Here is a 27,734-nt window from a genome sequence, read left to right on the forward strand (position 1 = left end):
CTCTACATACAGCAAATAAAGCACATATAGGCATACAGTACATTTTGTAAAAATAAATACATAAATACTGTCTCTCATTAGTCAATCAGCTACGTTAAATGAAAGCTCCAATAATGAACAGGAACATGATGTATTTGAGCAGTTTTATCTCAGCTCTCTTCAGCATCAGGACCAGACAGCCGTTGCCATGGTTTCAACATCAAACTGCCTCAAACGTCACTACTCTGTTTGCTACGTCGTACACACGTTAGCTCCATGGTTTGAGGAGACGTTCTTTGTGTGCCATTGTTCGCACAAGCAAAATTGAGTGGGGAAAAAACGATAAAGTGAGTGACCAATCCTTCGATATTGTTTCTGTTTGAAAATTGGGCTTTACATGCAACCAATAATAAAAAAATATATATATTTAGAGTGACCCAAGCCTATATGATTCAATGCAGGCTAGCTAACTAGCTAGCTAGTTAGCGTACGGTGTACAAAGCGCCAAGCATGCTACTGTAGCACCTAGCCACCTGCTGTCTTTAAAATAATAATGTGTTTGTATGTTACATGTACATGCCAGCTCATTCACAAGGTAGCTAGCCTGTTAACGCTACCTGTTTTGAGACGCTAGCAAGCTTTCGTTAGACATACTTTACTAGCTTGCAATAGCGAACAAAGCGTTACAGTAGCTAGCTCGAATGCTAATTTGCTAACGTAGCTGTGTGGGGAGTCAGATGTTTAGGCTGTATGGGCCGTCCCGCAGTGCACCAGTTTTAGTGAATATTAATGACAATACGTGAGGTATCTACACATATTTACGTGTGCGCGTGCACATAGCTCTGACTAAATGAGACATTTAAGTAACTGTTCAACTATTGACAGATCTGCGCCGTACACTCCAGTCTAGTAAATAGACTGTCATATGACATTACATCACCTGGTGTCAGATCAGTTCGCCTTAAAATATTACCATCAGACCATGCTGGCATGTTGACGAGCTAGGTTGCTATTATGAACTGCTAACCAAGTGGCCTAAAGTGTTTTCCCAATGAATACAATTTGGATACAAAACCTCTGTGTTTTAAAACACCAACTGGACTTTGCATTGTGTATGTACTGTGACATGCCAGTGCCCCTACAGGTATTCCTGGATGGTAATAATACTTTGCAATGATCTACCATACATGTGTTTCATCACTCCCCAGTGGACCGTGGTTCAAAGCGTAGGCAGGTGAAGCCCCTGGCTGCCTCTCTGCTGGATGCCTTGGACTACGACAGCTCTGACGACAGTGATTTTGAAGTAGGAGAGGAAGGAGCCTCAGGTAGGTCCAGCCACCGTCAGTGTGGGTTTTTAAACTGTCGTTAATGGTTCATTATTTTGCTTTTTCACAGGGACAGTTGCAAACTGGAACCCGAATTGAACATAAAAAACAAAACAAAAACTGAGCAATCAGACTAAGCCAACCCTCACCGTTTTGTGTTTATCAATCACAACCTGCCAGTGTTTCTCAGTAGACTACGCATTACGTCTCCATTGTTGTTGTGTCTGCCGCCCCAGTCAGACACTGCTGAGGCGGGAATGAAGTCCTCAGCACCCTGCCTGCCCGTATCCACACAGAGCCGAGTGGCTGCCTCCCTAGCCCTGCCTTCCTGGCCCTGCCTCCCTGCCTTGCCCCGAGATGGGGCCGCTGAGGCGATCTCGCCCTGTCACTGCAAGGCTGCTGGACTAATCGCTCTGTCTGCTCCTGAGGTCTCCATCCTCCCCCTGTCTGCAGAGCCACACGCCGGCCAGGGCAGGCTGGCAACTGATAATGAGATTCTACTGCACTAGTGAACCTCCAGGGCTGTTGTGGAGTTAGAAATGTAGACAGCAGCGCTGACATTTAAATATTGCCTGAACCGCATTGCAGATTGCAACATGGCTATGTTGAATCGAACACACACAACTACAAAAAAAGCGCTTTTAGGCATCATAATAGCGGCGATATTTTCCCACCAGTCAAGCTGTTCATTTGCTTGTGTCTGCATCCATGTGATTTCCATTCTGCCCCGTCTGTCTCCTGTCAGGTTCAGAGGGCAGTGGCATTGGCAGTGATGAGGAGGAAAGCCCCGCGGGCTCCGACAGCGACTCGGACAATGTCGGATCTGCCGAAGAAGAGGCCAGAGAGCTGACCGCAGACGACACCGTCACCGAGGACGAGGAGAAGACCAAGGAGCCGGCGTCCTCTGACGGCCCCTCCAAAGAGCCGCCCTCCTCTGACGGCCCCTCCAAAGACCCGTCCGCCTCTGACGGCCCCTCCAAAGAGCCGCCCGCCTCTGACGGCCCCTCCAAAGAGCCGCCCGCCGAGGCCCCCAAGTGCCGAAGGAGGTGCGACAGGGCGTCCGACTCGGAGGCCGGCGGCAGCGGGACGGGGAACGGCGGAGCCGGGAACCCGGAGGAGGGTCCGGCGGCCGAACCCAAGAAGTGGAACCTGCGCAGGAACCGGCCCATGCTGGACTTCACCACCATGGAGGAGCTGAACGAGATGGACGACTACGACAGCGAGGATGACAACGACTGGAGGCCCGCCGCCGGCAAGAAGAAAGGCAAGGCCACTGCCCAGAAGGGCGGGAGCGGGGAGGAAGACGAGGGGAGCGGCAGTGAGGACGAGGAGGAGGACGACGACGACAACGAGGACGCCGAGGGCTGCGGGGACGAGGAGGGGGAGGAGCCGAGCAGCAGCGACAGTGATGACGTGAAGAAGCCCAAGAGGAAGGCGAAGAGCAGCAACGCCTTCGACGAGGAGCTGACCAACGACAGCATGACCCAGGAAAAGGGCAACGAGGTGAGCGGGGCTGTCGAGCATCTCGCCACGTAGCGGTTTGCGTAGCTCGTATCTGGGCCGGGCCGGGGCGCCGGGCCTTTGTCTTTAGTCCCTGGTCATGTCCTTAGTTTAGCAACGGCCCCCTCATCCTGTGGTTCCCCTCTCAAAGTTCGACACAGACTGGTCTTTTCCTGAAGACCCCGGTAAAGTTGGTTTCAATGAGAGTTCCTCTCTCTGGTTGCTTGATGGATGACCACATTGTTTACAGTATAACACCCAGCACTCAGTTATTGGGCTTTGCAAAGTTACCACATAATCCAATGAGAAGATTTGATGGTATCACAGAGAGACTCGGGGGCTTGCATTGGCGCTGCGCTAAGCGACTTACGCTTACTGTCTATCATTGTGTAGAGGATTTGCAAACTGTCAATAACTGGCTCTGTGGTCAGAGGCGTGAAAGAGGGATGGGGGGGGGGGGGAGAGAGATAGAGGCTTTACCCAGACTCTGCTTCCTGTTTCCCCAGGACACGCTACTGGAGCGCGCCCAGACCTGGAGCTCCCAGAGGATGGAGCACATCCTGATCTGCTGCGTGTGCCTGGGAGACAACAGCGAGGACGCCGACGAGATCATCCAGTGTGACAACTGCGGAGTGACCGTGCACGAGGGTAAGAACCCCGCCACAGGACCACCGTCAGGGCCGTCGCCGCTTTTCAAAATAAAAGCTCCGCTCTCCGCCGTGGAGCCCTAATTAGTCTGTAACTAAACGAGTGGTTCTAGATTTAGAGGACCTTTTAAATAAGCCAGGGACTCGCTTTAGGCCGTATTCATGGTATATATATGGGGGGGGGGGACTTTTTTCTGTGGACTTGGAGCTCCTTAGCCCTTGAAATTGCATTATCATCTAAGGGAGCTGGGGAATAAACAGAGAAGTGGGAGTCAGCTTCCTCATCATCTAGCTTCATCAGCCCATTGTGTCTCTGACGTGTTGGAAACAAAATCAATGACTTTTTAAATCGTTTCTGAGCCTTGGCCTTCCCTGCCGGACAGGCGTAGTTAACGCTACCCATGCAGGGTGGATCAATGTGACACTGCTAATTTTCAATTACTCCAATTGTATTTATTTATTTATTTGCTCCTGTTTTACTGATCTGGAGCACCTGGAGAATCCGAGGCAAGCTTTTCTGTCTGAAGAATTCTTCATGAAAAACAGCCTGTAGTCTGTCCTTTCGAGCGAGCTTTCTGAAAAAGTGTTCTAACAGGGCACTTATGCTATGGCATTGAAGCTGGTTCCTCAGATGAATGTGTGCCACGGGCAGGGACTCTTATTCCTGTCCTCCATAGTTGACGCTGCGCCTGGTCTTACTTTGCTGAGATTTGTCTCAGGTGTGCAGAGGCAACACACAGTATGGTTCATGGCTGATGGGATCAATTGATACAGTGACCCAGGGACCACCTGATGCAATCATTCATGGCTTCAGCCCTTTTCCATCACTTTCTCCATTGAGTCACAATAGAATATAAATACTTTGTTCTCCAAAGCGGTGGATCGAATCATTCTGGAATGCCAAGACAGTCTTGTTGTTGTGTTTAAGCCTCGGTACTTCTGCAGTAGGCAGCCTACTTCCTTCCAAAACAGCGTGCCGTTGGGTGTGTGTACAACCGACCATCAAGCAACACACACACACTTACCCTGCCCTCACACCCAGAGCCACCGAGACAAACGACTTTATCGCTCCACCGCTAGCCGCACTGAAGTAAGCTTGAAACAGCCCCGGGGCTTGATGTGCCACAACACCGTATTGCAAAGTCAGTCCTTCAGAGCAGCACACATGGCCCTGAGGCCTGTCCCATACGCAGCAACACATGTACGCACGTAGCAAGGAAACACTGTACGGTCTAACAAGATATCAGAAGCAGGACTTCCATTTATCTGGTCTCCTGCGTGCTCCGAAGAGACAGCGGGGAGTGGTTTGGATTGAGGGCCCTGAGAGACAGGCGACGGCAGGCGGAAGGAGCAATCACGGCCATTCCTTATCTTTCTTCCTCTGTCTCTCTCTTTATCTCTCTTTCGAAGATGGGCATGTTGTCAGGAATGTTCAAAAGTCTTTAAATGTCTTTGAATTTTGGACATGAAGGGAAGTTCTAAAATGAGCCTACTAATTCTAGAAGATAATAGCTTAATTTTACTGTCTGAGTGCACACTATGTAGGTTTACTGTTGTAGCTCCCCTCGCCAGCTAAAGCTGGCCAAATGTATTCTATTTGACAGTGGGAAAACAAAGCAATATGTGCTCCCTAACGCAATAGAACATGTTTATGTTACTTCAATGGTTCAATTATTCTGGCCCTCCCTTTATTTGTTTTCTAATGTCTTGCTCGATTATAGTTAGAATAATGCATTCCATTTCCAAGACCCTGTCTGACTATTAAGGAAATGGATTGAAATGGAATGGCAGACTCCAGGAAAGGCTTGTAGTACAGTCTTCCATCGTTTTGTTATTTGTACTTCGCAAAAAAACAAGTGGATGTGGGTTTGAGAGAAGACAATGGAAGACGGAGGAGAGAGAGAGGTTAGAAAAGTCAAAGCGAGCAAGAGGAGGGCGAGCGGTGAAAGGGAGTGTGAGAGAGAGAGAGAGAGAGAGAGAGAGAGCAGCTCGGCATCCAGGATGTTGTTTCTCCTTCCTTGGTGATAACATAGCTCTGAACTCTTCTCCCTCCGGTGCCTTGAGCCGGGGCGGGCAGGTCCAGCCCCTCCAACGTACAGACAGATGTCCCCCCCCGAAACAGCCCCACCTCGCCAGCCGCCTGCCACCCTCACGTGCCAGCTGCGCCACAGCCCCACCGTTGGTGGAGGGGGGACGGTGATTGGGGGGGCGGCAGGGGGGCACAGCCCACATGGCTGTCCCTGTCACATCGGCTCGCGTGAGCCCCGCGCAGTCACACGGAAAGGTGACTCGCTCGTCACGGAGGCGCTGCATCGCTGCCACGAAAATGGGCAACAGCCAAGGCCTCTCACACCCCGTGTGCCCAGCCACCTCGGGGAAGCTCGACGAGCTGGCGCGCTGCCACCTTCTGGAAGACTTTCCAAACAGCAGGGCAAGACGAAGGCCACAGCTGGGACTGTCGTCACGGCCTCCCGGTTTGGAACTTTTTGGTGGTGACGTTCAGTGCCTCCGTCTTCTCTGTATTCACGACACAAGCCGACGATGGGTCGAGGTTCTGGTTTCGTTAAGGAGGATGTGCGTTTCGGGTGGGGGAAAAGAAGAGCGACGCCAAAGATAAAGGACAAGGGAAGCAATAGGCCGGTCTGTTCTAGAAGAGGGAGGCCCGGCCGAGGATTGCGGAGGCGTAAATGAGAGATGGGCTGTCATTATCTGGAGCTCATGTGAGTCCGCTCCCGACGCTCGTCTTTGTTCTCGGGCGCACGGCGCGGTCGAGCCGTCCTCCCTCCTCCCGGATGAGAGGAGACGACCAGATGAAAGGAAGCAGCCGAAGTCCAGTGTGAGAGATCAAAAGCTGGGGATGGGGGCAGGAGGGCCTCCTCGAGCCCCGGGCACCCACTCAGACCCCCAGCCCTCCCAGGGCAGCCTGGAACTCTGTAGGTTGGCTGCTTTTGATTAGCATTCCTTTCCTGGCCAGAGGTTTAAGCGGACATCATTACCCACACTCCCACCATAGGGCACCTCACCACTTCTCGTGCCCTTCCCTAAACAACAGTTCTTTGGGTAGAAAGCCCAATTATTGAGTTGTTTGTTTTGTTGGGGGGGGGGAGGGTTGTCCTTGGTATCCTCCGAATGTCTTGTTTAGCTTTACTGGTAAAATGTAATTGTCGCTGTCCTCATTCAAAGGCGAGCAGCCAATAAAACAGGGCCCTCATAAAAGAACATCATTAATAGACCTGTTCCCATTCTACCACCAATTAAATCAGTGTGCTATTGATTTCCCCTTGTTCCTAATGAGTTCCACATCGTAAACTTAATTATTTTTCCCCAATTGTGCTGAATTCATTCAGGGTGGTAGAAGTTTATTTGTTTAAATGCACCAGTAAGAAAAGTTCCCGAAGCGACATTGTGCATCACATTTAGCAGACTCGGTTAATTATAATTTATACCTAACCAATCCAAAACGAAAATGCAAACTTGTGTTTGGGAGCGAAGAATGGCTTGCCAGTCATGGGCCTGAGTGTTGAACCCTAGCCTCCCTCAGCTCAGGTCTGGTTTGGCACGGTGTTTATCTCACATAAAGAAACACCCGGCACATGAACAAGGTCTTCCTCAGCGTCCGTGCCCTTGGTTCCTTCTGCTTCATACCAGGTGCTCAGGTATAAATTCACTCTACGTCAGCACTACTGTGTACGGTACTGTGTCCGAGGGTATCACTCACTTTAGGCTGCTTCAGGGAAGCGAATAGCGCATTCCACTCCTTGCCAACCTCCTAAGTCAGCTTCCTAAATGACAGATATACCGCATATGGCCATATTAAGTTAAGCTACATTAACATACCCAGTATGTTTTCCAGTTATAATGTGTGAATCTTGACATGCTAGGTGCCTTGCCAAAGCCTAGATGTTATATTTTCACTTCACAGTAAGACGCCTAGGCAGTTTATTGTGATTGTTCGGAATGTCTTAAGATTTTATGTAAAACAAAAAGATGCATTGTTCCGGGTTATTGTCAGTTTGAATGCATTTTCTTTTGGGTTGTCATTCATAACCACTCTTTTGTCAGGCTAGAGCACTGACTGATACGTTTAATTGAATTAACTGTCCCGTTGTTCCTTTTAAACAGGGTTAGAAACGAAAATTGAAATCCCAAAAATAAAAAGCAACCATTAAACCTTACATGCCCCTTAATTAGGAAATGATTTATCGCACCGATTAATGCCGCCCATGAAAATGATTGCATTGTTTTAAGAGAAGGGTGCTGCATTTGAAAGATCTCCCCATTTTGTCTGGGGTTTGAATTCATTGCTGCTGATTTACAGGAAAGCAGCTGGCAGTTTAGATTTCTCTCCTCACCCCACATCTGTCATGGAACCCGCCAATTACTTCACTTGTAATTGGTCTTATACAGGGACTTCGTTTTCTTCTCTGCCTTTTCCAAGCTGTTTGGCATGCTAGCTTTGCTTACGCAAGTGCTTTCAAATAGGTCCACTTAATTTTGAAATGAAACCTGTTGCCATTTACGGGTAAATTGAACTAATGTAAGTGCCTTCATCTTCAACAATTTGGATGGGTTTGTGTAATAAAATCAATATTTTGACAGCCAAAGTTAGCTGAATACAAGATATTCTAGTGAAGGGTTAGGCCAAGACCTAATGCAACTTCTAATGAGACGCTATCTTGGCTTTTCAAACCTTCCGTCACCCCAAACGATGTATTTATTTGATGGAAATGATTTATGAGTAGGTATTTGTGAATTTCTGAAAATGTCTACTATTTTGAAATATAATGTGTAGGGATGTTATAGGACCATGAGTTATACTATATACAGTAACCATTTTCATCAGAGCCGTCCTGAAGGGCGTCATAGGGAGAGTAGTGATGGAGCAGGTAACACAGGACTACTGCAGATGATCATGAGCAAGACGTTACTGTAATAGTGCTGCTCTAGCTCTCCATCACAAGGGGAAACACAGACGTGCTTCTGGAATTGTTTAGAACTGCAAACAGATTATTACGGTGAGATTGCTGCCAACATGAAAATGGGAGCCATCAGTACGCTGTCAAAATAACAGATTGCTCTTTCCCCATTATGAGCTGCCCATTATTTCAGTCCTTTATCCAATGGGACAATAACAAACAGCCTCGGCATCATGTCATAACATGCAAGAAAACACAAATACCCACACTGTAAACATCTGCTCAAATGTCAAAAAAGTGTTTGAAAATGGTAGAGTTACCAAGGGATGTGAGCTTGGTCAGTAGAGTGAATCCACTCCATTCACACCTAGTGAATTAGCTCAAATGCTATCTGGCACACCCAGTGAAAGCTACACTGGATCTCGACACGGTTGAAAGTACTTCTTGATTTAGTCAACTACCCTGCTGCCCCCTCTCTCTTACTGCCAAGCTCGTCATTCCTGACAAGGATAATCTTCACTTCGTGGATTACGAAGCTATCCTGTAGTCATCACTTTTTGTCAGCTTAGCTCATATTAGCCAGCACCCCATGGCTTAGCAGTTCCAGCTTTGTATCGCAGTTCAAAAGGAACATCGGAGATTTTCCTGCGACGGTTCAGCCGTAAGTCGGTTAAACTAGCGCGGTGAATGCTCAGGGCGCCAGTTCGATGGCTCAAAGCCCAATCAGTGTTAAGCGCCCAACTGTTGCCAGAACTATTCCAGTAAAGTCTTTCTTTGATAAAATAAATGACATTGACCTTGCCCTTTCCACATTCGGTGGGCAAACACAGATGAGTTTGGTAGGCGCCATGTACATGCTAGATATTTAAGGCAGCTCCATTCAGAGCTGAGGTCCTTGTTTGGAGGTTGTGGTGGAGTCCCAGTGACGTCTCGATTCGTTTCTTCCCCCATTCAAATCTTCAGCTGCGTCACTAATTACAATCTTTCAGCTAGTCCCGGAGAAACCTCCATATGACAGTCTGTGCTAAATGGCATGAATGATTGCAGTTTGAATGCACCACAGTGCAGGGCGAGTCTGGAGTCCCTATCCAAAAAAGGAGCTATAGAGGACACGCACACAGGAACACAATAAAGAACTGAATCAACAGTGCCTTCTGCCCAGTGTTTGCCTTCCGCGGTCTGACTCCCCAGTGTGGTCCACGACGACAGGCATGCAGAACATTGAGCTAGGGATTTTTTGCGAGTCTCTCGCGTCGCTCAGGAAGGCCGGAGGCTGGGTCTGTCGAATTAGGAGCCAGTCTGTTATCTCTCCAATGGAGGCAGAGAGCTGATTGCTGCCCTCATTGGTAGTGTGGAGCACGTCCGAGCGCTGTAATAGCCACCGTGGAAACGGCATCAACCAAGTGATTGTTTTGGCAACCCCGGAAAATTAAGAAGACAACTTTAACATGCTCTCTCTAGGCTTCTCGTCTTGTGTCTAAGGCCTCAATAATATGATCAAATGTGTCTATTAGAGAAGAAAGAGATTGGAAAAAGCGTGGAATAGAAGGATTATGATAAGAATACAGGGTGGGTGTGTCAGAAAGCTACTCTCTGACCATCCTAGTTACATGGTTCGACTTTATAATTGCACCATTGTAGGAATTGTCTGGTAAACTCTTTAAAGATTATCAGAATTCAGCGAACCACACTTGAAGGCCTGCTACGTCACGCAATATATCTAAAAAACAAACATGTTTATGTTCCGAAGGTTGCTATGGCGTTGACGGCGAGAGTGACTCCATCATGAGTTCTGCCTCAGAGAACTCCACTGAGCCCTGGTTCTGCGACGCCTGCAAGAACGGCGTCACGCCCAGCTGTGAGCTCTGCCCCAATCAGGACGGGATCTTCAAAGAGACCGACGCCGGGAGGTGGGCTACACAACACAGTTAGCTGACACACAGTTTGGTCTGTACGCTAAGTTTGTACTTGTGTGAAACAGTCAGACGGGCCTTAAAACATGTAAAGTTGTCATTTGTCAAGCACCAAGGGCTAACCCTAAATTGCGCAGGTACAGAATTGAAGAAACCTAAGGGAAAAGGAGAGGGGGAAAACAGGAGCAAGAATACAAGAATGAAAAGAGTGGGAGAGAGAGGAGGAAGGAGAGAGAGAGAGAGAGCGAAAGATAGAGGAAGAAAAACGAGAGAGGGAGAGAAAAGAGTGTGTTATGTGAAGCGTGGAGACTTCAGCCACGTTATCGCTGATAGTGCTCCTCAGCCAGCCTGCACCCGAATTTACTACTTCACTAGAGCATGAAAAACACAGCAAATTAAACTGTGGAGCGCTTGCTTGCTGGAGATGGATATCTTTATATTGGACTTCGGATTCTCTTCCCCAAAGTCTGCATTTGAAATTGTGTCGCCAAACTGTAGCCTGTGAACGAAGCTTCAGAAATCTATCTTTGAAGGGTTTCTTAAAAAAAAAAATGTCTATTAAATATTTCACTGGTGCTAATTCCACGTCGCCCTCTTGATATCTTAATACATAGAGCAAGGCCTATCCTTTTTCAGCTTAAGTTCAACTTTTTTTTCTTGAGCTGGTCATATTAAAACTGAAGGACTATTCCATGAATTTTGCAATTTAACTTCATTTTGTCTTCTTCACATGTTCTTTCAGATGGGTCCACGTGGTGTGCGCCCTCTATGTCCCTGGAGTGGCATTTGGAGACATTGATAAACTGCGTCCAGTAACCCTCACCGAAATGAACTACTCCAAATATGGAGCCAAGGCAAGTGTCAAAGACTTTGAATTGACTCTGGGGGGGAAATGGAAAAATCGAAGAAAGGTTTGCAAGTAATACTCAGACTGCTTTTGAAGTGTAATACAGATCAGCCTTTCTTAAACACCATTTCATGGTTTCCCCACGGAAATGCTACATATTCAAGTAAAGTGAACATGGCAGAAATATTATGTTTTCATCAACAGTATGACAAACTTTACTTTCAGTTATTCCAGCAATGCTACGGGAGGATGATCCACACTGACTTTGTTCAGGCTCAGCATAAGAATTATTTCATTTTGGAACTTTATTTGGAAACAGGAAATGCTGTGTAATATTGTAGTGTTTTATTGTGAGTCACTCATAAAGATTGGAGTGAAACAAGCCCTGCTGGGTGACTGTACAGCATGTTCTGTCAAATCAAGCAGTGTCTTATTTATAGAGTGAAGGTACTTCATGAGACAAAAAAAAAAACGCTTTTGAAGGTCAAAAACAAGGCACTTTATATGTGAATGACTAGAAGCATTTTACAAATGATTTCTGCTCCGATTCAGACTTTTAGCAAAGTGAAAAGTTGAGTTCAAGTCTTTTATTGTCAGATGCACAGAACAACACAAGGTCAGACTGAGCACTGAAATTCTAAGTGCTTCCAATATTACTAGTCTATTATCACGAAAATGCGAAGTCATTTGCAGGTTTCACAAATGGTCACCTTTTCCTTCCCGCCGCTGACTTCCGTGGCGTTTTCTCTCCGCGCTCTAGGAGTGCAGCTTCTGCGAGGACGCGCGCTTCGCCCGCACCGGGGTGTGCATCAGCTGTGACGCGGGCATGTGCCGCTCCTACTTCCACGTGACGTGCGCCCAGCGGGAGGGCCTGCTGTCGGAGGCCGCGGCGGAGGAGGTGAGACGCGGGGCCGGGGGACAGAAGTCACATGACCCACCGTTTGGCTCTGGAGACGTGGTGTGCTGGGGAAAGGAATTCTCCTTTGGGAAAGTGGGGAGCTTCGGATGGTGTCCGCGTGGCACATCCTGCTATTGACGGATCCATGGAATGCATTTTCAGACTCGATGATCTGCTTCTCCTTGTCAATAGACTTAGGTGTTATTTAGGGAGTCAGGTGGCTGAGCGGTGAGGGAATCGGGCTAGTAATCCGAAGGTTGCCAGTTCGATTCCCGGTCATGCCAACTGACGTTGTGTCCTTGGGCAAGGCACTTCACCCTACTTGCCTCGGGGAAATGTCCCTGTACTTAAGTCGCTCTGGATAAGAGTGTCTGCTAAATGACTAACATGTAAATGTAAAATGTATTTCAGTGGCTTCTTGGGCCAAGAGATTGATATTAAAACAATCATTGAAACCATCGGGGGCGCCCTGGGCCAGCAGAGGTGTGTTGTGATGAGTATGCACGGCGTGTCTGTGCTGTAGCTCAGGCATGCGCCCCGCGTCACTTACTTTGACAGCAGAAAGACGCTATGGCTGGCCCTGATAAACAGGCCCAGAAAAGCGCCTTCTCACCAAAATCCACTTAATCCAGTCAGCTGTGCAAAAGGCCCCTATCAACAGGTAAGAACGCTGATAGCATCCAGCCTAGCACCTTAAGCCTAAACGGTTCCGGGGGAGCCTGGAGCCTGAAAATGGCTGTGCCTTTTTGTGTGTTTTTTCTTACTCTTGACTGTGTGGTAGAAGAAAAGGAATGTAGAACGACCCTGCTAGAATTTCATTGGACCAGTGACCAGTCATTTGGAAGCAGGAAATGGAGGCTAGCCTTGGCCCTCATCTTGATTTGTATTCAGTTTTTACATGACAGTTTATTTTAAGTCCAGGTTTGTCCCATAATTGTTTCCCAGAAAGGAATGACATCTTGTGTACATAAATATTGCATCTCTACCTTGAAATGACCTGTACTTGTGGCGGAGGTTGCACCGGTGGAGTGCAGGTTGCATTCCAAGGCATCGTTCCAAAATGGCGGCCCATGTTTGACCCGTGTCTCTATGATTCCAGGACATCGCCGACCCTTTCTTCGCCTACTGCAAGCAGCACGCGGACCGCTTCGACAGGAAGTGGAAGAGGAAGAACTACCTGGCGCTCCAGTCGTACTGTAAGGTGTCACTGCAGGAGCGGGAGAAGCAGCTGGCGCCCGAGGCACAGGTCAGAGGTCACGGCTGCCATCCGCCCAATCTGGTTAGGTTCTAGATCACCTGAAACAAAAATGAGGACGATAAAGTTACACTCCGTCGTGAAGTCCACCGTGACCGGACCCAGGACGCCAAGGTCTGCGGATCCCCAGTTTAAGATGTGTCGTTGGGGGGATCTGTCCTTCCGCAGGCCCGCATCACCACGCGCCTGGAGCAGTACCGGGCCAAGGCGGAGCTGTCGCGGAACACGCGGCCGCAGGCCTGGGTCCCCCGCGAGAAGCTGCCCCGCCCCCTGACCTCCAGCGCCTCGGCCATCAGAAAGCTGATGAGGAAGGCGGAGCTGATGGGCATCAGCACGGACATCTTCCCGGTGGACACGTCCGACATCAGCGCCAGCGTGGACGGCCGCAGGAAGCACAAGCAGCCCGCGCTGACCGCCGACTTCGTCAACTACTACCTGGGTAAGAGAGAGACTCGTTAGCATCGAGCCATCCTGCATGCTCCCGTCTTAAGCACAGACCGCATTTGTCTATATAAAAATATATATAATTGCTCTCGTCAAATCACAGAAAAGGGCCTTTTCATAAAGAGCCACCCTTTTGAACCTCGTAGGAATCTGTTCCTGTCTTAGAGGCTTTTATCGAGTTCCTGCCTCCAGGCTCTTCAGAAAGACGTGGGGGGGGGGGGGGTTTCGAGCGGGTGCCAGACATATGCGGGCTCTCAGCATGTAGCCTTGCGTAAAGGCATTTTCTCCCCCAAATGAATAATGATGATGCCAGATGTGGTGGGAAGACGACTGGCCCGCCGGTAACCTTGAGAACACACTCCATTACCCCCCCCCCCCCCCCAGCAGAACGGGCCTATCTGCCATCAAAACACTCTCATAGGCCTCCTCCTCCTCGATATAGATTAGGATCGTGTTATTGATTTGTGGGCCCATTGCTATGCAGAGAGGAACATGCGCATGATCCAGATCCAGGACAACATCTCGGAGCAGAAGAGCCTGAAAGACAAGCTGGAGAGCGAGCAGGAGAAGCTGCACGTGGACTACAACAAGGTCAGAGGCGCCCGCCATCCCCACCCCCCCGCGCAGCACGCGCACGCCCAGACCCCCCCCCCCCCCAACCCTGTGTGTTCTGACCGCACCGCTTCACCCTCTGACAGGGCCTGCTTGTTTATGATCATGAATATGCAAGACAAGTCATGACGCCCGCTCCCAGAGAAAAGTCATATTTCTGGAAGGCGGAAGGGTTTGAGGGGCAGGTGCATCCTCCCCCAGGCATGTGACCTCGGTGGCGGGCGCGCGGGCCGCCTCGCCGCTCCACCGGCCACGGCGAGGGGGACGGCGAGGGGGAGGCGCAAAAGCGGAGGAGTAACAGTCAGAAGAGTTAATGTCGCGTTCAGTCTCGGGCCGCTCGTATTAAGCGTTATTAATGGAGTGTGTGTTGCTAATTGCGCCGCTCCACTTGCTTTTACACAGCCCCGGCCTTGGGGCCAGTGGGAGAGGAATGGCTGCTCAAAGTTTCACTGGGACTGATACGTTTATAATAAAACATTATCATAAAAAAAACCTATAAAAAAAAATGCCACGGTCTCTCTCATTGTCTGTGTGTGAGAGAGAGAGGTGAAGGCTCATCTCTCTCAGATTAGGAGGAGCGTGTGGGAACACGTTTGCCTTCCGCCTCCTCTTCTGGCCGCCCTGATAACGTAAAGCCCCGAGTGTTGGGCGGGGCGGACTGTGTTTGCCACCCAGATGTGCTGAGGAAGGGTCTCGTCTCCCTCCCTGTGGGCCGTGTCAGAGCTCCGCCTCTTAGCCGCCGTCTGAGGGACTCCTGGGATAGAGAAATGCCAAGCGCTGGGCTTTTTCCTCGGCCCTAAAGTGGGTCCTCTTGATGTTGCGGGTGTGTAAGTGGGAGTACAAAAGGGCTGGTAAGTGGGGGGACCTTGGGGTGGATGTGTGCGCACACGCGCACCGGCGGGATAACGAGAGTGCGGGATGAAAAGCCGCTCACGCTTTGTTCTCTGTGTGTGCGCTCCCTTTCTCTTTCTCTCCCCCTCTCCCCCTCTGCCTCTCTCTCTTTCCCCTCCTTCTGCATCTATGCCCCCCCTCTTTCTCTCACCCCCTCCTCTCTCTCCCCCCCCCCCCCCCCCCCCCCCCCACAGCTCTGTGAGACTCTGGAGGACCTGCAGGGCGTCAACGGAAACCTGAGGAGCCAGGGCCAGGTGTTGTGGTCCTTACTGGGTGGCATGCTAGGCCAGGTAAGCTCTCCCGTCCCCCTGCCCAGTCGGCCCCTAGCCCCAGAGCTGCTTACAAAGTTAGAGCAGAAGAGCCAGGCCCGTGCCTTCCCCACCAGCCCTCCAGACTCCGTTAGGCGTCCGTGTTGGAAAGGAATCGAGATTGCCAGTAGCGACTGACACGGGCCCCTGTTGGGTAATTTGGTTGCGCCATAAAAAGCTCCCCCGTTTGAAGAAAAAAAAAAAAAAAACATTTCATTTGCACTAACTGATTGACCTGTCATTTGCCATGAAGGCAAACCTGGTTCCCTAGGTGAAAGCTGTCCGCTGCCATGGCAACGGCGCGGAGCCCGAGAACCCTCAGCAACGCCTCTCTTTGTTAAAAGTAGCAGGGCGGCTTTGAAGAACCGACTGTCAGCCAACCAGTGGAACATGTTCACACTTAGCAGCTGTGTGAATTATTCGCCGTAAACAAGCGTTGCGGGTACGTTTGGTACAGGTCTCGCATGCCTGTGTTAGTGAACACGGGGGGGAAAAAATGCTCTCAGACAATATTGATGAAGTGTTGGAATCAATGTTATCTCTATTTAGATGGAATATCTCGAGAAATCCGTAGAAGTGTTGCTTGAGAGATGTTTATCAGAAGGACCCGTGGTAGGAAACAGTCTGTGTATGGTAACACCATCATAACACAGTCACTCAGCGCTCTGTCAGATGCCTGCGCGCGCGCGCGCGTGTGTGTGTGTCCCATGCTGTGATGAGGTGAGAATGAGAGCTGGGGCCTTGACAGACAGCTACAGAAGACAAGGCCAATGTTTCCCTCTCTTCCTTTCTCTCTTCCATCTTTCTCTCACTTGTCTCCCTCCCTCTCCATTTCTCTCTCGCTGTGTGTCACACACAGACACACACCCACACACACATCCGATGCATGCGGTCCGAGGGAGGCCTGTGTGATGTGTGCCTGGACAGAGCAGCGCGGGGGTGTCAGTGCGGAGCAAGGGAGGTGTGCAGGGTGGCCCACCAGCCAGCTCACTGCCCCCGGGGCCAGCTGTACCCCAGCCCTCACCCTCACCCTCCAGTGATGCCTCTCTGGTCCTGAACCTCCACCCCACCTCTATCCAGGGAGCTCAGACCTCCTTGTGGCCCGTATGTGTTTTACCAGGCCAGCGTCCCCCTGGGATGAGTCCAGGCACTGGCTGTAACACGGAGACTAGGAATACGAGGACCTGCCCGGGGGGGAGGGGGGGGCAGGCTGTGAGGCGTAGATGTAATCAGTCCTTCAGAAAAGCATTTACGTAAGCAGTTAAGAGAATGTAGAAGATGCTTGATTAACAGGAGTGTTTGTAGGAGCGTGGGCCCCTGCAGATAGATGGTAGGGAAGGACCAGAGGCAGGGAGCGAGGCAGGAGGAGCGAGGCAGGAGGGAGGCAGGAGGAGGAGAGAGGCCGAGGAGACGAGCGGGAACGCCGGTGAATCCGCAATGACCGCCATCAATCACGTAATTAGAAACGTGCGCAGTTTAAGTAGCAACATCAGTCAAGGCGCCGTTCGCTTTTGTGGCATCTATCTGCGACGTTTTCATTTCCGATTTGTCATTCCGCCACGCACATTACCACAAATTATTGATGTTCCCAAAGGGAGCCCCCGCATCCCACCCTGGGAGCGGGGGCCGTGTTTGCGTCCGTGCATGATTTACCCCAGGAACAACAACACCCTCCCAACTCGAGCACCGGCACTTGCGACTGGACGAGTCGAACCCCAGCAGGAAGCGCTGCCTGACTGTAGTGCGTGGACACGTACAGCAGTGTTCCAACAGGCTGCCGCTCATGTTGTTTATGCATGTGGGCGAGCATGCAGAACGCTCCTCCTCGGTAGGGCGCTTCTGACAGAGACCCTGGAAGGCACCGCCGCAGTCAGCTGACCCCCGCTCCCACAATGCCGTCGTATCCGTCCCCCGCGGCGACCAGCGCTCCGTCTGGCTGCCACTCGGAAGACGCCAGATGGCCCGGGGCCCGCCTGTCTTGACGCCTTATTTTTAGCAAATACCTTCAACCACCCCCCCCCTCTCCCCCACCCCCCGCAGCTCCCGCCCCCCCGCAGCTCTGATAGGTCCAGCAGGCTGATGTGAGGGTTTGTCCATATCAGTGATGGGGGCTTGTTTCCCTACTGGGCGGGTGCAGACAACTGTTGTCCACTATTAGGAGATAACCCTCTGCTCCGTAGCTCCACCCGGCCCTGCCGCCCCGGCCTCCGACCCTCGCCCCCACCGTGATGACCAGCGCTCCACGCTGCGGTGCAGACTGAGCGCGCTCAGATTAGAGACGCCCCCGGGGAGAATGCTGTCTGTTTGGTGGTGGCGACGGGCCGTACCAGATACCTGTTAACTTTTCTAATTAACCTGGACAGCAGCGACGCGACCACCATGCTGGGCAGGGGGCCCGGGTACCGACTCTCTCTCCGCCAACCCCCCCACAGGCTGCGTCAGTGCCTCTCGCCCCCACGGTACGCCTGTCCTTCAACAGCCGCCGGCGTCCGTGAGCGGGGGGGTGGGGAGGGAACAAAAGTTGGAACAGCACGCCACCCTCCTCCCACCACCGCTTGTTCATACGTCTCCAAACATACGAAAATATCACGGCGAGAAGCGCTCGAGTTCAGTCCGACGAGACGCGCTGCAGTGAAATCAGCCGTGTCGGGGGGGGGGCGCGTGCGTGTGTGTGTCTTTGAGGGGTTGGTGTGTTTTTTCTGCGACAGAAACTGAACTCTCCAGCTGTGCTGAGAGCCCCGAAGGAGAGGAAGCCGAGCAGGAGGGAGGGAGGAGCCCCGGGGAAGTCTCCCAACCTCCCAGCCATCCTCTACAGGTAACACCAGCCGAGGGACCAGGGGAAACACACCGCCAAGATTGATGGCAACTCCCCTTGGGCTGGGTTGAATTGTTTGACCCCATCGTTCCTTAGTGTGTGTGCGGGGGGTATTCACCAAGGGTTTGATGGCATATGCTGTGCTTTTATTGGAGGATGTTTTTCCAAAGGAGTTGTCGTTTCTCGGATCCTCTCTCCGAGTTGTGTTTGGATTCATCGTGGAGGTGCTTGTGTGTGTGTGTGTGTGTTTGTTTGCATATGCTCTCGGGTGCATCTGTGCCTGTTTTCACGTGTGTACGCGCTTGTCTGTGTGTGCACGGGCGCGTCTGTCTGTGTGTGTGTGTGTGTGTGTGTGTGTGTGTGTGTGTGTGTGAATGCAGCTGTGGGATCTGTAAGAAGAACCAGGACCAGCACCTGTTGCTGCTGTGTGACACCTGCAAGCTGTACTACCACCTGGGATGCCTGGAGCCTCCACTCACACGCATGCCCAAGAAGACCAAGAACAGCTACTGGTGAGACACAGGGAGAGGGGAGACTAGCCACGCACCAGGAGCACGCACCAGAGAGATACAGGGAGAGGGGAGACTAGCCACGCACCAGGAGCACGCACCAGAGAGATACAGGGAGAGGGGAGACTAGCCACGCACCAGGAGCACGCACCAGAGAGATACAGGGAGAGGGGAGACTAGCCACGCACCAGGAGCACGCAGGAGACAGAGAGAGACACAGGGAGAGGGGAGGAAAGGAGAGAGGGCGAAAGATAAGAAGGAGGGAGTGTGTGTTACATACCCAGATACCCGGACCAGAGTAGTGAGGTGAACTGATTGTGGCACATATAGAGTCTTGCATGTGAAGAAGAGGCGTCTGAGCGAGCCACGTGCCCTGAGAGAGCTCCGGGTCTGTTTGGCACCTGTATGAAAAGAGCATGTTGTTGTTCACATACAGAGACAAGACACATTGGTGTTCACCAGTGATTTGCTCACATTAAGTGTGACATTTCAGCTTGGCGCAGAGAAGGGAAAAATGTATTACACACACACACAAATATAGGCCTACACACACACTCGCTCACTCACTCACATACAAACATGATCTCAAAGCAAGATATCCATGTAAGGAGGTGTACAGTTACTTTGTGCTTATTTCTCTATGGAAGGAATTGTGTTGTTTCTGCCACTTAATGAGCAAGTTGATATCGTTTTTTTGCTGTGTGTGCGCGTGTGTGTGCGTGCGTGTGTGTGTGCGTGCGTGTGTGTGCGTGCACATGTTTGTGTGGCACAGCCAAGTCGTTGCCAGTGTTTGGAGTAATTCATTTAATCCATGAATAAGAAAAGCGTGATGCCGTTCTGCTTCACCGGGTGAAAATTAGACAGCATTTGAAAGATAGAATTGTGTGGTGGCCAAGTCATACCTAATTACAGGGATCCACATGCCCAGAAATGCACCCAGGCAGCAAGGTGCTCGTCCTGTTTCTAACCAGAGACACTGAGGACACCCAAGTTCACTCTGTGTACTTTACTTTGACTGTGAACACACCTGTCAGAACAGGCGCACTTGTCTGCCTGTATCGAGCTAAATATTGAGCTAAATAGCTCAATATTTATGAATGTAGTTATAAGGAGCATCGTGTCAGTCAATGGTATTTTGATTCAAAGAAATATGCGAGGACACGTCAGGAGAAGCAGGGCTCCAGGTTTGAAATGTTCTCACCGAGTAAGGGCTGCTTCCGAGGCTGACAGCGTCCTCTCTCTCTCTCCATCTCCTTCTCCCCAGGCAATGTTCCGAGTGTGACCAGGCCAGTAGCGACGAAGCCGACATCGCCATGGAGACGCTACCAGACGGCACCAAGAGGTCCAGGAGGCAGATCAAAGGGCCAATCAAGTTCATCCCTCAGGACCTGTCTCCAGAGCCCAAGAAACTGCAGGTGAGAGGCTCGGTGTGTATGGCCACACCGCAGTACATCACACTCTCACACGCACACACACACACACTCACACACCTCACCAAGCTGCTCCTCACGCACAGCATGGTCACTCTGGTGGGAGTTAGAGAACAGTCGACATTGTCCTTTTTTTCCCCCTTCTTTTCAAACACTTGAAATTGACAGCTGGCGTCACTAATTTAGATTTAGCCTAAGAAATCAGAGTAAGCGATCGATCTGTGCTGATTAGAAAGCATTGACCCGAGCCATCGTTAGTCTCACGAGTCTTCAGAGAGGTGACCAGCGTTCCAGACAAGGTCACAGCGTGGCCACCCAAAGCGACAACACCTACGGGCCCGGGACAACAAGTAAGTAGTGTGATGATGTCATGTGTCTGAGAGCGCAGCTGGGAGCGCTGTGGACACGTTCCACTGAGACAGCTGAACGGAGAATTGAAAACGGAAGAAGCGACCCCAACCTCGTCTCCTACAACGTAACAGGATAAAAGCCAGTGTGTGCGTGTGTCATGGTGTGGCGAAGCTCGGTTAATCCTCTGTTGCCGGGTAAGCCTACGCGTGCCGGGCCCATGCAGGAGCCCCGTGGTGTCTGGGATGCTGGGCTGTGCCGCCGAGGTCCTGCCTGTCAGCTGGGAGGGGCAGGGCGAGATAGGGACGCTAGCGTGTCTGTCTTCATGGATCCCACTTATCTGTCCCCTCCATACCCCTGATCCTGCGATCCTCCCGCCTTGCCGCCCGGCCCTCCTCCCTCAAGGAACACCCGATACTCATCTTGTGTGTGTCTTTTGCGCTCTCCTTGGTATTAAGGCACTGTCAATAACTCCCTCCCCCAGCCCTCTCCTCTCCCCCAGCCCGAGCCCTCTCCTCTCCCCCAGCCCCCTCTCTCTTCTCCCCCAGCCCCAGCACCCTCCTCTCCCCACCCCCAGCCCTCTCCTCTCCCCCAGCCCCCTCCTCTCTTCTCCCCCACCCCCAGCCCTCTCCTCTCCCCCAGCCCCCTCCTCTCCCCCACCCCCAGCCCCCCTCCTGTCCCCCCCTCCTCTCCCCCAGCCCCCTCCTCTCCCCCAGCCCACTCCTCTCCCCCAGCCCACTCCTCTCCCCCAGCCCCCTCCTGTCCCCCCCTCCTCTCCCCCAGCCCCCTCCTCTGCCCCAGCCCCCTCCTCTCCCCCACCCCCAGCCCCCTCCTCTCCCCCAGCCCCCTCCTCTGCCCCAGCCCCCTCCTCTCCCCCACCCCCAGCCCCCTCCTCTCCCCCAGCCCTCTCCTCTCCCCCAGCCCACTCCTCGCCCCCTCCTCTCCCCCAGCCCACTCCTCTCCCCCAGCCCCCTCCTCGCCCCCTCCTCTCCCCCACCCCCAGCCCTCTCCTCTCCCCCAGCCCTCTCCTCTCCCCCAGCCCTCTCCTCTCCCCCAGCCCACTCCTCTCCCCCAGCCCACTCCTCGCCCCCTCCTCTCCCCCACCCCCAGCCCCCTCCTCGCCCCCTCCTCTCCCCCACCCCCAGCCCTCTCCTCTCCCCCAGCCCACTCCTCTCCCCCAGCCCACTCCTCACCCCCTCCTCTCCCCCACCCCCAGCCCCCTCCTCGCCCCCTCCTCTCCCCCACCCCCAGCCCACTCCTCTCCCCCAGCCCACTCCTCGACCCCTCCTCTCCCCCACCCCCAGCTCTCTCCTCTCCCCCAGCCCCCAGCCCCCTCCTCTCCCCCACCCCCAGCCCCCTCCTCTCTCCCAGCCCCCTCCTCTCCCCCAGCCCCAGCCCTCTCCTCTCCCCCGCCTCAGCACGTCCGCAGAGCTTGTCTGGGGAGCCCTCCGTGCACTCTCACTGCCCCTGAGAGAGAATAGGCCTTCGTCAATAGAAATGACACATAAAAAAAAGAAAAGGATAATCTCTTTTTCCTATTCACATATATATATATATAACAAACGACATGCTGTCTCGAGGTGTGTGTGTGTGCCAGAGGAGCAGCAGCAGGCCTCGTCTGGGTTCATGTGTTTTCTCCGTCAGCTCCCTCCTGCCCGCCGGTCTGCAGAGGATCCTGCTGGAGTACCACAGGGATTAAGCGGCTTTTCTGATTTCTCTCTCTGCCGCGTCCGCCCTGGTCCACCAGCTTCAATGCAGCATTTATCTTCAAATGCAAGGCGCACGGTGGCAGGCGCTGAAAGGGCCCTGCTTTGCATTTTTAATGCTTTTACCAGGGCGCCCTTGCTGGCTCTGCTCTAAAGCCCTGTACCACTTTATCAGGGTTGGTTAATCGACCTCCCGCCGGCCTCTCTCTCCCTCTCTCTGTGAGTGTGTGTGTGTGTGTGTGTTTTTTCTGTGCGTGTGTGCGAGGGGGACCACGCTCTGGGGTCACATGGCCAAGCGTCACATGAAACATGGACATCTCTGGTCTTTGTTATGTCCCTCCAGCGTGTGAAACCTGCTCAAGGATCACCTCTAAATCCCAGTAGCATTCCTGAAATATTTTGTTTCTATATTTAAGACATCTAATATATGAATATAATCTATGTATACAGTGACTTGTTGCAACTCAAAGAACCTAATACATCCTAACCAGCAAAAATCGAGATCAATACACACTCCGCACTCGTGGGTTGTTAGTGCTTGTTCTGGTATTTTCTCAACCCCAAGCTTTACCTCCCCCTGCAACACTTCTGGGCCAATCAGAGCGGAGCCTCCCATATGAACACTGTCATTAGTCTACTGAGAGTCATGAGAATTAAGTTGCTACATCTAGTTACTGCTAGGGCCTATGTTCCGTTAATTATTCCAGTCCAGTGTGAAATGATTCATGGTTGTTAAAGATGCGATGATGTACTTAATTAAAAGATTGATTCTGCACAGGTTTAAATTTAATTTCCTCACCTGTGCAGAGCTTGTGATTAGGTGTGGGTGTGTGTGTGTTCCACTTGAGTTTGCATAGCATTGAGCTCTAATATAGATCTGTGTTGATCTTTTCCTGGCCTTTAATAGATTACCTAAATAGAATCAGCAGTAATGGAGAAATAATATAATAAAAGTCCTCCCTTTGTTTGGTGGAGCTGTTGTGAAAGAAGTGGCGAGGGTCTTCCAGAGCCAGTTGGCAATGTTCTTGCAGTTAGCGTTTATAATAATAAGTATTCCATCTGGCCAAGTGGTGGCGAGCCAAAGGCGACAGATGGAATTGTTTTCCCAATCTGTTTAAATATGTTGACCATTCCCCTTCTCCCCCTTAAAACCAAAACCAAAAAAGGCAGGCCGGAGTTGTGTTGCTCTTGTGTGTTATATCCCAACTCCCTCAGACGCAACTCCAAACGTGCCTCTGGTCGGTCGTTCAGGGCTTCAGCTTGGACCTCTTGAAGCATGTTGACAACGGAGCCTGGGAACCAGGGAGTCAGGTGGCTGAGCGGTGAGGGAGTCGGACTAGTAACCCGAAGGTTGCCAGTTCGATTCCCGGTCATGCCAACTGACGTTGTGTCCTTGGGCAAGGCACTTCACCCTACTTGCCTCGGGGGAATGTCCCTGTACTTACTGTAAGTCGCTCTGGATAAGAGCGTCTGCTAAATGTAAATGTAATCTGTGTGCGTGTCTGGCATGTCCACCAATCAAGTTGACTAGCCGGCCCCTGTGCAGGGGCCGGCTAGTCCTGTGAGCGGGCCCTCCTCTGTACACCTGCCTGTCCATCAGTCTAGAGGATCTGTTGGGTCGTGGACAAAGACAGCTCAACTCCTAGGAATAGGACCAGCTGGGCCCAACATGAAGGATGGGATTCATCCAGTGCAGGCCCTCGAGAACCCCGTTCTCACACTGCTCAGTACATGTGCAGGTCCACTCTCTCTGGTACACAAGCGCTTGGACTGAGACCAGACGGTCATGAAGGGATTCTCCCTCTACTCAATAATACAATTATGTCACATAAGTGAATGAGACCATAACGGGCTTAAAACAACAGTATTACCATAGTAACACATCCACATGTCACTTACTGTAAAGTCAATAAAACTCTTAATTTCACAATTACATTTAGATTCGGCAGCAGCAATTAGATTTCCATAGAACTGCAGCACCGCTTGCTGAACTGGCTTTTTAGTCTGAAAGTTGTAACTTTCTGTTGGGAACCATCTGTTCAAAGATGTGGATGATTTCCTCTCTGTCAATAGGAATGTCAGTCTGTATCCCAAGCAGCCGCCAGTCAGACCTGTAGCTCGTTCTTACCAACACATTCCCTCCCAATCTGTAAAAAAAAAAAAGCCTGCCTGTTGAAGTAGGACACGTCATTGCAACATGACAATGAGACTATCCTGACGGCAGACTCGAGTCAGACAAATCGCTATAATAATTCTCGGACTTTCTTATGATTAATTTGCTGCTGTTTTGTGCACACTTTGAATTTGAATTCAAATGCTTATTACATCCTATCAGTGTTTATTAATTGATGTTGAGAGGGGCACTTAATTTTTTTTGTTGAGAAAGGGCCTGGGCTCAAGCCCCCAAACCCCCCCCCCCTCCCTCTGCGCCTCCCTGGGTCTGGGATGAAAGAGTGACAAGGTTGTGTGTTCCACAGAGAACCAGAGGACAGAAGAGGAAGAGGGTGTCCATCTGTGAAGATGATGACAAGACTGAGGTACAGACCCTTGTCGCAAACATTCCCACCCTCTCCTCCGCTAAATCCCCGCCACGGTTTCACCCCAACCACATCCACCTCAGGGGAGAACGTTACGTTCTCCTGCTATCACGGCCTTTACATGCCTACTACCCCCCCCGCCACACAAACACAAACACGACTACCGTTCTAATCCTCCCTGTTTCCATAGGAACCGCCCCAGCGGGAGCGTCGCCAGCGGCAGGCTGCCCTGCAGAAGAAGCCCAAGGCCGACGACACCCGGACCGACTGCACCACCTGCCAAGGACCGGGCGATAACGACAACCTAGTGAGGTGAGTGACCACTTGTCGGGGGTGGGGGGGGTCTCTCTCTCTAGCCCCTCTTACACAGCCTGTTCAAGGCAGGAATGTCCCGCCTCTTCACCGCCTCGCTCGATCATACATGGAATGGGGAGGGGAAGGGGATAATTGTTGTACCGGCATTAAGCCGGCAGCAGAGGTAGTCTCAGAGCCATATCCACTTCTGTGTAAAAGGGAGAGCCGACATGGCGGGACTACACACACCAGGTGTTCTTGGGGGCAATAGTGCGTGATCGCTGTATAAAAGGGGCTAGAATTCTGTGTGTGTTTGCACTTGGTCAAGGGGGGAGAACTCTCTTGGGGCGGGGGGGGGATGATTAAAGTTCAGTCTTCATTAGGCTGCGTCCGCCTTCCCTCAGAGGGGAGCAGGGGGGGCTAGCAGCTTCCCAGGCCACCTCTATTGAGCTGCCACATACATTTGCACAGTTCATTAAGACGTAACGGACACGCTGGATATTTGGGTCCTCTCGGGTGACTCGCACCTTTAACAAGACCTATCTGGGACATCACTGAATCCTCTCGCCCGATCCCAACCTCCTCGCATTCATTAATTAACGGTAATAAGTGATTATGTATAACCTGTGCTCTCGTGGACTCAACAGTGGACTAAACTGTGTTGAAGCAAATGCACATATTTGTTTCCTTGTGGTTTGCAAACTGTCACTGGCTCGTTTTACCTTCATGTGTTGTTGGTTTAGAATGATCTAGACTTGCAAGGGGGGGCGGGGGGAGGGGGAGGCTCAAATATACCAGCTACAGTAGATGCCAGTCAGATGCTTCTACATGGGTCTTAACACGTGTGTTTGTGGTGGTGGTGGTGTTTAGCTGTAGTGGGCCCTAGGCCTGGTGTGATGAGCCAGTGTTGCAGGGGGAGAGTGTGGCGGTCAGGCTGTGAGGTGTGCTGCCCTGACTCTTTCTATCTTTGCGTTGCACAGGTTGTGAGAGCCGGGGCAGCCAGCTCAGCCAGCCCCCCTCCCCTCCCCCCTAACACACTCGGGACAGATGACCTTAGAGACAGAGAGAGGCTAATTCAGGCGTTGGAAGGATGGCATTGTGGGGGGTGGGGGGGGGGGGGGGAGACAGGGGTCAGGAAGTACCCCACCCCGCACCCCCCGCACCCGATGGACACCTGCGATCTCTCTCTGACCCAAACGGGACCCGTGGCTGTCCAACGAAAATTGAGGGAGAGAAGAGAGAGCGCGCGATGAACTCGAGGACTCGAAATACTTTCTGTTGAGTGGACGGGGGCTTGGTTATGGGATTGTGACCTTACTCTCCCTGTGGACTGCAGACTTTGGAAAGATTCCCGACACAAGATCCCTTCCTGAGTTTAGCTCCTATCAGACACTACGCCGATGTTACCTCTCATCCCTCATCCTTCATGGGCAGCCTGGCTCTCTCTCTGCCTCTCTCTCACTCTCTCTCTCTCCGTCTCTCACTGTCTCTGTCATCGCTCCATCCCTCCTTCATTGGGAGTCTCCACGCTGCCCTGCGGCCCCGAGTCCCTCCTCTCCCCGGCTGGCTCTTTCTCATTCCCCGTGCCGCCGTCGCTCCTTTGACCTCCCCCGCAACTTATCATCCCCTCCAATCAGTGGTATTGACGAAAGTCATCTGGGCCCCAATCACCCTGTTTTTCCAGCGTGAATGCCTTTAATTGCGGATGCACTTGAACTTCAGTTCTAGTCTCCCAGTGTTGTGGCGTGCCCGTAGAACTTTCTAGAGTAGAAGGAAAAGACGAGATATTGTATCATATGTAGGAACCACGAAGCCCTAGAGCATTCCATACGTAACATAGCAACCGCCCCTCCCAGGTGTTTTCATGTGTGTAGCCTAGCAACGTTACAGTTACACAGGTAATAGTAGTAACGTGCAGTTGTAGCGAGTAAGTAGCAGTAGAGGTCCTTCTAATATCCGTGTGAGTGTCCATGTCGAGGGACTTTACGACAGTAGGTCCTCCTTTACGGCGTGTTTGTAACTTGCCAGTTGACGTGACACATCCTCAGTAGCAGCCCTGCTCTCGTCTCCGGGGTCCCCCGTGCCCCCAAGTCACTGCTGTCAGCACAACAGCTGCCTCCTGGCCTGTCAGGCCTCCTGACGTGTGTCACTGCCCCCCCCCCCCCCCCCGACCCCATCCCAGCCTCATCCCCGCCCTGTCACTCCTCCGCCCCGCCCGGAGCCCCATACAGGCCTGCCTCTGGGAGCACCCCCCAGCTCCAGATACTGCTTGCGTCTTCTGGAAAGCCCAGCCTCATATCCCAGTGGCCCTCCTGAGGAGATGCAGAGGTCGCTGTGTAGGTTGACCCCCCCCCCCCCCCCCCCCCCCCCCGACTCCTCGTTGTCATGTCACCCCCCTCACCCCAACCCCCACCCCCTCCAGCACCCCTCCATGCACCCCGCCATGTAAAAGGAAGAAGAAAAAGCCTGCTTCTCTCACACACACTACAGACATTGTCCCTCTGCATGGCTGGCCAATATGTGATGTGTTCCCTTAGAGTGTTTAATCCTGATAGCTGAT

At 51.9% G+C, this 27,734-nt stretch overlaps 1 protein-coding gene across 4 annotated transcripts in view; it reads left to right on the plus strand.

The window, feature by feature from the left end:
• The first annotated feature begins 261 nt into the window (after positions 1 to 261).
• Positions 262 to 27,734, plus strand: part of phf14 (PHD finger protein 14) — a 47,374-nt gene continuing 19,901 nt past the window's right edge. For 2 of the 4 annotated variants that reach the window (XR_010878884.1, XM_067255699.1), the window contains exons 1-16: positions 262 to 326; positions 1,188 to 1,304; positions 2,050 to 2,807; positions 3,311 to 3,452; positions 10,118 to 10,277; positions 11,023 to 11,134; positions 11,888 to 12,025; positions 13,125 to 13,271; positions 13,449 to 13,719; positions 14,209 to 14,315; positions 15,422 to 15,517; positions 18,244 to 18,350; positions 18,731 to 18,862; positions 20,124 to 20,274; positions 24,821 to 24,880; positions 25,071 to 25,192. Coding sequence is in view for 3 of the 4 variants with exons in the window: in XM_067255699.1 (XP_067111800.1) it covers position 326; positions 1,188 to 1,304; positions 2,050 to 2,807; positions 3,311 to 3,452; positions 10,118 to 10,277; positions 11,023 to 11,134; positions 11,888 to 12,025; positions 13,125 to 13,271; positions 13,449 to 13,719; positions 14,209 to 14,315; positions 15,422 to 15,517; positions 18,244 to 18,350; positions 18,731 to 18,862; positions 20,124 to 20,274; positions 24,821 to 24,880; positions 25,071 to 25,192 (2,621 nt within the window). In the remaining variant the exon portion in view is untranslated. Of the gene's footprint in view, positions 327 to 1,187; positions 1,305 to 2,049; positions 2,808 to 3,310; positions 3,453 to 10,117; positions 10,278 to 11,022; positions 11,135 to 11,887; positions 12,026 to 13,124; positions 13,272 to 13,448; positions 13,720 to 14,208; positions 14,316 to 15,421; positions 15,518 to 18,243; positions 18,351 to 18,730; positions 18,863 to 20,123; positions 20,275 to 24,820; positions 24,881 to 25,070; positions 25,193 to 26,154; positions 27,580 to 27,734 lie in introns of those variants that run through there. The other 2 variants (XM_067255701.1, XM_067255700.1) reach the window with 2 other exon arrangements.

Source organism: Osmerus mordax, chromosome 18 (assembly GCF_038355195.1).
Source record: "Osmerus mordax isolate fOsmMor3 chromosome 18, fOsmMor3.pri, whole genome shotgun sequence".
In the NCBI taxonomy this organism is placed as follows: domain Eukaryota; kingdom Metazoa; phylum Chordata; class Actinopteri; order Osmeriformes; family Osmeridae; genus Osmerus; species Osmerus mordax.